Source organism: Mesoplodon mirus (genome assembly GCF_964341445.2).
Source record: "Mesoplodon mirus genome assembly, chromosome: 10".
In the NCBI taxonomy this organism is placed as follows: Eukaryota; Metazoa; Chordata; class Mammalia; order Artiodactyla; family Ziphiidae; genus Mesoplodon; species Mesoplodon mirus.
In genome coordinates, this window is record NC_138986.1 from 43808024 (window position 1) to 43818868 (window position 10845).

The 10845-nt window shown below is 41.3% G+C and overlaps 1 protein-coding gene across 1 annotated transcript; it reads right to left on the reverse strand.

The window, feature by feature from the left end:
* Positions 1 to 7221: 7221 nt before the first annotated feature.
* Positions 7222 to 9339, reverse strand: CALHM6 (calcium homeostasis modulator family member 6). Its single transcript, XM_082633819.1, has 2 exons — positions 8711 to 9339; positions 7222 to 7746 (listed from the first exon to the last, which is right to left on the reverse strand). The coding sequence occupies exons 1-2, from the start codon at positions 9236 to 9238 to the stop codon at positions 7324 to 7326; spliced, it is 951 nt and encodes a 316-aa protein (XP_082489945.1). The 5' UTR covers positions 9239 to 9339; the 3' UTR covers positions 7222 to 7323.
* Positions 9340 to 10845: the final 1506 nt, after the last annotated feature.

Consider the following 10845-nt stretch of genomic DNA (forward strand, 5'->3'; position numbering starts at 1 on the left):
CAATTCCTTGAGAGTTCCTTAAGAGTGTTATCTTATTTCTCTCCTTTTCTCCAATCCAGTTAGCCTACTGCCATACAATAATAAAAATATATTATGTTTATTGAGCATTTTCCTGGCATTATCTCAGTTGTGAGCAAAAATCATCTGGGTAAATAATATGATTATTCTACATTTTACAAATGCTGAAACTGAGATTTGGAGAGATGATTAAGCTCATATCCTTAGTAGAGGCTGAGCCAGAACAACAACCCAGTACTGTAGACTGAATGTTTGTATCCCTCCAAAATCCATATGTTGAAACCTAATCCCTAATGTGATGGTGTTTGGAGGTTGGGCCTTTGAAAGGTGATTAGGTCATGAGAGCAGAGCCCTCATGAATGGGATTAGTGCCCTTATGAAAGAGACCCCAGCTCTCTTGCCCCTTCCACCATGTAGGACACAGTGAGAAGATAACCATCTGTGAACCAGGAAGTGGGCTGTCACCAGACACTTAATGTGCTGGTGTCTTGACCTTGGAGTTCCCAGCCTCCAGAACTGTGAGAAATAAGTTTCAATTGCTCATACACCACCCATTTGTCTCCAGTGACTGAGCTCTTAATCGCGATATTATAAAGACTCCCACATACAGTAGCTATTCTCAGTATATGTTTGGATGTTTCTTGAATGACTGAAAATAAACATATTAAGATGTTGATGGTGAACATGAAGGCATAGGTTAAATGGAACCCAAAACTTGACAAAGGGAATCACTGAAAAGTGAGTTTCAGAGTTTTAAAAGCAACCTGTGACTTTTGAATATACAACTTCATTTCTCATCACTATCAATTCTTTTATCAAACCAAGTTTTCTTAAGTTAATATTCTCCTAGCAAATCAATAAAAAATGTACTTGAGGCACCGTAAGAGAACTCATGTACACACACACTCACACACACACTCAGATACTTCCTATCTGACTTTAATTCCACAATAACATATTTCATTAGGTCTTAGGCATTGTTTCCCTAGTTCCAGGACTATGGCCATCTACGGTCAAAAAGGGAGCATCACTTGTTTTTTAAGTCAGTGTGTTCTTGCCTTCTGTTGATTATCCCCGAGGGCCAACGGTCTAACGCAGTTAGAATCATCTGATTCAGGTATTGTAGGGAACGTGTAAGATGGTTATTCAGTTCATTCAGAGTAAAAGCTGAAGTCCTTACACTGGCCCAAAAGTCTTACATGATCTGCCCCTGCCTCCTTACCTCTCTGACCTCATGGCCTACTTTTGTCCCCTAGCTCACTACCCTCAGGTCACACTGTCTAAACTCTCACCCCTTCAAGTCTTTGTTAAAATTCACTCCTCGATGAGAGAAACAGCCCTCCAATCTCCAACATTTCTAATACCTTTTAGAAAGTTCTTGTTTTTCTTTCCTTCTTAGAATTCTAGTTCCCCTTACATGTCCAATTATTTACTTATTTATTATCCTTACTGTTTATTATCTCTCTTTCCCCTTAGAATGCAAGCTCCATAAGGTCAGGGTCTTTGCTGTTGGTTTACCGATGTATCCCAATACCTAAAATATGCTCGAAACAAAGCAGGCACTCAATAAATATTTGTTGGTTTAAGTGAAAGATATAATAATGAAATCTTATAAATCAAAAGGAAAGGGCTTCCCTGGTGGCACAGTGGTTGAGACTCCGCCTGCCGATGCAGGGGACGCGGGTTTGTGCCCCAGTCCGGGAGGATCCCATGTGCCGCGGAGCGGCTGGGCCCGTGAGCCATGGCCGTGGGGCCTGCGCGTCCGGAGCCTGTGCTCCGCAGCGGGAGAGGCCACAAAAGTGAGAGGCCCACATACCGCAAAAAAAAAAAAAAAAAAACGAAAAAGACAGAAAACCCAAATATTAAAAATAGGCAAAAGGCTTGGATAGGCACTTCATAAAAGAGGGTATCCAATATCCTAGCAAATATATATGTTTACATATATGACTAGTAAACATATGAAAATGTGCCAAAGCCTTTAATGATTAGGGAAATGCTAGTTAAAACCACAATGATAGAGTTACTATGTGCTCCTGCAATCCTACTCCTGGGCACATATCCAGAGAAAACTCTAATTTGAAAAGATACATGCACTCCAATGTTCATAGCAGCACTATTTACAATAGCCAAGACATGGAAGTAACATAAATGTCCATCAACAGATGAATGGATAAAGAAGATGTGAGATATATATATATATATATATATATATATATATATATATACACACACACAATGTAATATTACTCAACCATAAAAAAGAATGAAACAATGTCATTTGCAGCAACATGGATGGACTTAGAGATTATCATACTGAGTGAAATAAGCCAGACAGGGAAAGGCAAATATATGATATCACTTGTATGTGGAATCTAACATATGACACAAAAGAACTTATTTATAAAACAGAAATGGACTCACAGACAGAAAACAAACTTATGGTTACCAAAGGGGATAGTGGGGTAGGGGGGCAGAGATAAATTAGGAGTTTGGAATTAATATATATATCCACACTATTATATATAAAATAGATAAACAACAAGGACCTACTATATAGAACAGGGAACTATATTCAATACCTTGTAATAACCTATAATGAAAAGAATCTGAAAAAGAATATAGAATATATATATATATATAAAACTGAATCACTTTGCTGTACACCTGAAACTAACACAACATTGTAAATTAACTATACTTCAATAAAAATGGTTAAAAATAAAATAAAATAAAATACAGTATACACTATGAAATAAAAAGAAAAAAAACACAATGAGAAATACCATTACATACTCACCTGAGTGACAGAAGTAAATAATTGGAAATACCAAGTGTGGCAAAAGTGAGAAGCACTGGAAACTCTCACAGTAGTGTAAATTGGTACAACCATAAGGGCAAATATTTCACAATATCTAGCAAACTGGTATATGTACATGCCCTCGTGTTTCATCTGTTCCTAGGAGCACACCCTGAAAAACAACCAGCATGTGTACACCAGAATGTAAGTACATGAATGTTCACTCCAGCTTTGCTCATAAGAGCCAGAAACTAGGAACAACTCAAATACCCATCAGCAGTTAAATGGATAACTAGATTGTGGATATTCATGCAGTGGAATATTATACAGCAAGCAAAATAAATAAGTTGTTCTAGACACAATATGGATGAATCTCTCAAACAAAATCAAACAAGAATGTGATAAAAATAATTCTTAGAAGATGATTTCATTCATAGAAAGTTCAAAAACAGACAAAACTAAACATTAACAGTTTAGAAATGCAAATGTACATGTAGGTGGTAAAACTATAAATAAAAGTAAGGAAATGATCAACCCCCCGACTTCTACAGGCAGAGAGTTGGGATTGTGAAGGGACACATGGGCCAGGATTTAGGGGTGCTAGAAATGTACTATTTCTTTCCCCTCTGTGATGGTTACATAGATGTTTGCTTTGTAATTATTCTTTGTACATAAATGTTTCATATACTCCTCTCTATGTTTGATTTCTCACAATTTTTAAATGACAATTAATTGCCTTATCTTGTAGAAATTTTCTTTCACTTGGAAGTTTTTATGTTCTCTTCTTATGACAAAGGGTCTTGACAGACCATCTTTTTCTTTTTTTTTTTTTTTTTTTGGCCGTGCCATGGGGCCGGCGGGATCTTAGTTCCCCAACCAGGGATGGAACCCATGCCCCCTGCAGTGGAAGCGCAGAGTCCTAACCACTGGACCTCCAGGGAAGTCCCCATATCCCTTTTTTGATATATGTGCCTTTCCTTAGATAAGAATATAATATAATCAATTCCACAGTCCTTACATCGAAATTTATAAGAGATATTTCATAATTAGGTAATGAAGAGGAAGAGACAAAATAAGACAATTAAAGTCTTAGCTTTCAGGGCAGGCCCAGTGTTGGACACATGGTAGGCACACAGTGGGAGTTTGCTGTGGACAAGATAGGCAGTGGCAGTTGTTGCTGGTCTGACTCAGACAGGGAGCCTTTCTTCATCTTCTATCTTAGGAAGAGTTGTTTACAGTAGGCCACCTGGTAGATAAGATGCAAGATATTGCAAAATTTGGGGATTCCCAGATGCTTTTCAACCAGAGATATTTGTATATGAGGCTAGTTCTATTTTCAGATGCTTTCCTCGGGACTTTCTTCTTTAATCAGTTCATGGAGCATTGACTTTACTGTCCACGGCTTTGGATGGAGCAAAGAGAACATGCCTAATCTTATGCTCTGTAAATTGTATCACCTTGCCAGTACTCAATACATATGGAATCATCTCTTAGAACAATATAGCTGTTTTTCAGCAAATACTAATAGCAGATGCTGTGTCTGAATCTCTTCTAAGGTTAAGGCTTCAGAGCAGCATAAAGCCGGGGTGATTACGAAGAATCATTTGGTGAGCCAGCAAAAAACTATACATTGAGTATAAAAATGCTTCTTGAGCCCAGACATGGCCTGTTTGGGGCCAGGGTCAGAAGAGTGATGTATCCTGTGAAATAGTGGTGACCGTGTTCCCACCATGAAATAACTGTGCTGTGTCCTGATCTCACTGTGTTTGTTCAAGGTGGTCTTAGCTATCAGTAGTTGCCAAGTTTCTGAAGGACATGAAAATTCCTGGGGGTCGCTAAGGACATCTGTACCTTTTCCGCTCACAAGGGCACATGGGTTTAAAAGGGGAAAAAATCTAACCCAGTAATAAAAACAGCCAAGTGGCCACTTTGAACTACATGATCCAGAAAGGAGCAGTCCCCTAGCTTCAGTTCTACCATGTGACCTTGGCCTAGCAATGTGACTTCTCTAACCTTCGATACCTTACTTGTAAGTGTGAGTGATGTGTTTCATGGGTATTCCACAAACTCCTGAAAATAAAATGCAGTGAAAGATGCAAAACCTCTTTATTGATTGTAGAGCCCTACACCAGTAGTAAGGGTTCTTTTTAATCATTTCTAATTATACTCTTAATATTTATTATTTATTATTTTAAAATCCAAAGATCTAAAGTGCATGAGGTTCGGGCTTCCCTGGTGGCGCAGTGGTTGGGAGTCCGCCTGCCGACGCAGGGGACACGGGTTCGTGCCCCGGTCCAGGAAGATCCCACATGCCGCGGAGCGGCTGGGCCCGTGAGCCATGGCCGCTGAGCCTGCGCGTCCAGAGCCTGTGCTCCATAACGGGAGAGGCCACAACAGTGAGAGGCCCCCGTACCACAAAAAAAAAAAAAAGTGCATGAGGTTCAAAAGAATCCCCTGACCCATTATTATTCCTCAGAATTGACCAAATCTGACAATTTTGTGCCTATCTTTATATACTTTATGAATGTGTGCATATATATGTGTGCATGTGTGTGTGTTTTTTTTAACAAAAAAGGAATCATATCCTACTAATCAGTAGAATACTATGCAGTAATTTTTCAGGAGGTAAATTGTTATGTATATATACATGGAACTATGATATTTTATATGAAAAATGTGCAAAGCCACATTTATAGTATGAGATAACGCTTATTTAGACATGGAGTATACAGCTTCCTCTGGGAAGAACATATTGCAAAGGAATGAGGTGATTTCACTTTTTCTTTCACACATTTCTCCATCATCATTTTTTATCTTAAGCATATATACTTTCACAATAATATTAAAGACTGTGCAAGAGAAAGTGGAGCATAAGTCAATAAAATGGAACATGAGACTATTGAAGACAGTATTATACATAAGTATAAATGGTAGGCCAGAAAAAAAAATATTGAAGAGAAGAATATACTAAAGAAATTTTAAAATAAAGGAAGCAGAAATGAAAGTAGTCATGATATGATTTTCAAAATTATTCATTAGGGAATAGAAAAGAACTGATCATGCAGTTTCTCTGCCAACTTTCTTGTAATATATGACTCTCAATAACAGGATATTCAGCTCTACTGACCAGTACTTTTTAATGGCCCCTATGCAACAAAGGGCAAATAGAAGCAGGAGCAAGGATCTGCCGAAAGAGGAAGAAGGGCTAAATATGATCTGTGCTTAGTTGTTTTACAAACTTTTCATAAGTCATTTTTTTAAACACACAGAACAGCCATAAATTTGGGAGATGGACAGGAATGACAATCTAAGATCCCCTGAAAAGTCCTGGCACTATCAAGCAACAGAATTTTATCTATAGATATTTTTGTTCTCAAAAAAATCCTTGCATCCTTTCCATCAACAAATGCTGTCAAAGTCTACCTTGAATCTATCTTCTTTTTCTGTCTTCCTCACCACCAACCAGGTTCAAGTTCACTCCCACTATTTCCCCTGCAGTAGCCTCCTGATTAATCTCTCCGTTTCCACCCTGGCTCTCCCTCTTCCCCCTGCCATTCCTTTTCCCACAAGAAAAGCACATCAATCTTCCTGAGATGTTCATAGGATGAAAACCAAAATCCTTTGCACGACTTCCAGGGGCTGCATGAGCTGTCCCTTGCACATTTTCTCCAGTCGCCTTTAAGGCTTCTGACTGTACTAAGATCTTCCTCACCTCAGTCTTTGTACATACTGTTCTGCAAACTGAAATGCTCTTCTCTGACTCTACAGATTTCAGTTTCTCACAGACCTCTCCAATCCCCTCCTTCTGAATCTAAATCAGCTCACAATTTGTATTTCTATATTTATTTGTATGGTGTAGGCTTTAGCTGACTTCCCCACTCCGTTGAAGCTGTGTAATGACCATATGAGGGTTCATAATACTATCCTTTCTACCTTTGTGTATATTTGAAATTTACCACAATAAACAGCTTTCCTTCTGATCCTACAAACTAAATACAGGTTATGCCTGCAATTATCATAGTTTTTCAAATTTTGTTTTTAAAAAAATTTACTTCCCTTTTCATGATGATTTTTTTTGTGTGTTTTGTTTTAGTAGCCATAAAATGCCAGTATTTTAAAGTTCCAAACAATGTGCTGTCTGCATGAAAGTGAATTTGAAATTAACATCAGATATCCTAAAAGAAAGGTCTGAAGTTCAATTGTTCTTTTGCTGCTTTTGCTACTAAATTCTTTTATTTGAAAGCAGCATTATTTTTCAGTGAAAAAGACCCTAGGCTAGGGATATAAAAATTCTGATTTAGTTCCAGGTTGTCACTTTGGGTGAACCGTTTACCTTTGCTTCCTTTTTTTCTTATAATATAATAAAGAGATAAAGTTCTAAATTTTTATTTGATTTAATATGCTATGTTTCCATAATTTGGAAGACCAAAAAAAGTCATAAACAATACCAATGTTTATTTTTTCAAATGAGTCAATAACTCAGAAGAACTTTTTTCCTATTCATAAGGTCATAAGTCTGGAGTGCTGTTCATATCAGATGAATCTACAAAGCCAAGAACAGGAACCACTGCATCTTCTTCAGAAGATCTGATACTTCGATTCTTCTCTTTTCTGTTCACATATTTGTGCAAAATGCTGTAGTACTGTTCCTTTGGATTGAAAGTATATAGTGATGAAATTTGCTGCCAGTCTTTTATGCTTGGAGTGTTGTATTCCTTTGGATGTGAACACTCAAAGAAACACTTGATATTTTCTTTTGCCAGTTGGGTTGCATGTTCTGTGGCTTGACTTTTAAGGATCCGCTGCTCCTGTTCCAAATAGATTTTCCAAAATTTCAGCTGCAGGAAGCTAACTGGAGATAGGCATCGGGTGATGGATGTAAAAATCAGGAGGACGATGATAACAACTGCTATCAGGACCCAGCCCAACACCTTAGGAAAACACAACAAAATAGCAATTTAGTCACATTTTTTTTTTTTTAGAAATTTTAAAATCCTCAATAAAGTTTGAACTACTTAGAGTTATGATGATGAACAAGCAACAGCTTTAGGTCTTAATCCCTTGCGAGAAAGAAGTGGCAGTAACCTCTCGAACCCCTCAGTACAAGTGCTCACTTGACAAGACAGTCATTTTACAAGGCATGTCAAGGGCCCAAGGAGGAGTTTATATGTCGAATCCCTGGAACTCAAAACATGGAATTTCAGAAAATCCAATGAAACAAACATTCATTTCCAAGAACCTCTTAGCTTTACAAGCCCAGAAGTAGTGTGGGGTGATGGCTTTAGAGCCAGGCAGACTCATTTTACTGTAACAATTCTGACTGGACAAGCAACTTGACCTGGACTCAGTGTATTCACTGTAAAGACAGAAGAGAATAATAAAGGAAGTAAAGGGCCCAGCACGGTGACTGGTACAGAGTGGATGCCTGGCACTATACGAGTGCCCAAGTGCCTTTCCCCCTTTAATTCGTTATCTTCAATATTTTGTAATAACCTATAAGGGAAGAGACTCTGAAGAAGAATACACACACACATATAACTGAATCTCTGTGCTGTACACCTGAAACTAACACGATATTGTAAATCAACTGTACTTCAATTTAAAAAAGAAAAAGCACCGAGATAGAAAGGAAGGAAGGAAGGAAGGGGGTTAGGGGAAAGGAAGAAGAAAGAAAGAAAGGAAGGAGGGAGGGAAGAAAGAAAGAGAGAGGAAGGGAGGGAGGGAGGGAGGAAGGAAGGAATGCCTATCGGCTCACGAGAAGCCAACAACCATTCTAGTTAGTCTTCGGGTGTCCTATGTCTGGAGAAAGGGCACGCATTTCTACCACCCCCGTCCATTCCCGTAGAAGCCTGTCCCTCTCCAATCCCCACAGCGCGTCCAGCGCGAGCGCCCGACCTGCGACTGGGCCTTGAGCTCCTTCTGCAGGTCCTGCACGTCGGGCGCCTGGACCTGACGGCAGGGCACCAGCGGCAGCTGGGCCGCGCAGCCGGGGCTGCGGCCGAAGCACAGGCGCCGCGCCACGAAGGCGCTCCCGCTGGCGGCGCACTCGTAGAAGGAGCCCCCGAGCAGCGCCACGGCCACCCAGGTGAGCGGCGCGACCGCAGCGGCAGCGCTGAGCTGCGCGCACACCAGGGCCCCGCGCAGCGCTGCGCCGCAGCCAGTGCGCGCGCCGGGCGCGCAGCAGCCGGTCAGCAGGCGCCAGGTGCGCGCGCTCAGCACGTAGCCCAGGAGGAAGAGCGCCAGCGCCGGCACCAGCAGGAAGACCAGGCCGTAGGGCAGGTTCCAGGCGGCGCTGCACGGGCACTGGAACACCGCGGTGGAGAAGATGCGCTCCCCGCCCGCCGTCAGCAGGCTCACCAGGCCGTAACCCAGCGCATTGCGGTGCTTGAGGTGCAGGTCCAGCACCGCCTGAAACTTCTCCATGGGTCCCCTACCCCAGGGCGCCGTGCACGGGCCCGTGTGCTCCTGCCTCTTCGCTGCCCAGCTCCTCGAATGATTTGGGGAGGGTCTGGGGTCTGGGATTTTCCCTGCTCTGCTAAGCCGCGCCTTCCAAAAAAGAAAGAGGTCTTCTCTGGGTTTCCTGAGCTTTCGCTTTCTTATTTCAACCAGACTAGGTGTGGCAGACTCAAAACACACACACCATTGACCTCCCGACTACCCACGCTTTTCCAGAAGCGGAGGTACTCGTGACCCTTATCCCTCAATTCCGGAGCTCTGAGGGAAGATAGGCCCTGTTCCATTGTGAGTTTTGTTTCCTCCTAACTGACAAGGGGACTTTCCTTCCCCTTAATGACCCTATGCAGTCACCAAATGACTACTTTTTACTTGGGTAAACTGGGAAAAACACCAGCTTTTCCTCGATGGCAGCCACCCTGGCTCCAAAACCCACTCCCAGTCAGACCAAACAATTACAAGAAACAAAACAAAACAAAGAAATCAAACAAAACTGATTATTTAGAAGAAACATTATTCAAGGGCAAATTTCCAGTTTCTCTTTCATAAACTAAATCACAGCAAAGCCCCGCTCAAATCCCAGTAGGTCCATGATGTCTGTCTCCTTTCTGTCCCCCTCTGGACAGAACTACCACTGTCCTCTCCTCTGCCTGGTCTCCTGCAGGGCATTAGCCTGAATAGACGGTATTGACTTCCGCCTCTTTTTTTCCCCTCAGGTGGGTCCTAACACTGGCAGTACGTGGAAGAGTGTCAAATTCCTACTCAGTGACCACCAAGTTGATCAGCAGAGGAGAGCGGTACATGGTTGCTCAAAAAACACTAGTTGAACCAAAAAATTTCAATCTGCAGCCACATCTAACTAACATTATTTCCTCCGCTTTCAGTTTTCTCAAAGCAGCATTTCTCTGACACGAGCTAAAACCACTTCTGTGAAACTGAGCCTTACTCTGTGCAGCTCTAGAGTGAGGTGAGGTGTACTTGAAAGAACATGGGCTGTGAAGTCAGGTGCATTGTGTGTGTGTATGTGTGTGTTTAATAAGTTAGCTTCCCCTAGACTCATCATGCTCCTTTGTAAAAGCAGAATTTAGTGCTCACTTTTCAAGATTGTTGAGACAAGTAAATTGCGTAGCATCTGTAAAGCACTTTTACACACAGGGTGTGCCTATTAACGAATGCTCAGTGTGAGGGATTACCTCTCACCTTACAACGTCAGGAAGAGACAACAGACAACTCTGTTGTACATTATTTAGGGAGGGTGGGAGGGAGGGAGACGCAAGAGGGAAGAGATATGGGAACATATGTATACGTATAACTGATTCACTTTGTTATAAAGCAGAAACTAATACACCATTGTAAAGCAATTATACTCCAATAAAGATGTAAAAAAAAAAAAGGAATCCAAATGAATGCTCTATTTTAGATCAAGGATTGTATTCAGTGACTCAATGATCCTCCAAGACCTTCAGAGGATCAGTGTGCCCTTAGCTGTCCATTTCACTTCAAGGAGGGTGTCTGGATACAGAGTCGGGGCGGGGGGGCGCAGGTCGCAGTGAACTGGTTGCTGCTCAAGCCCATCC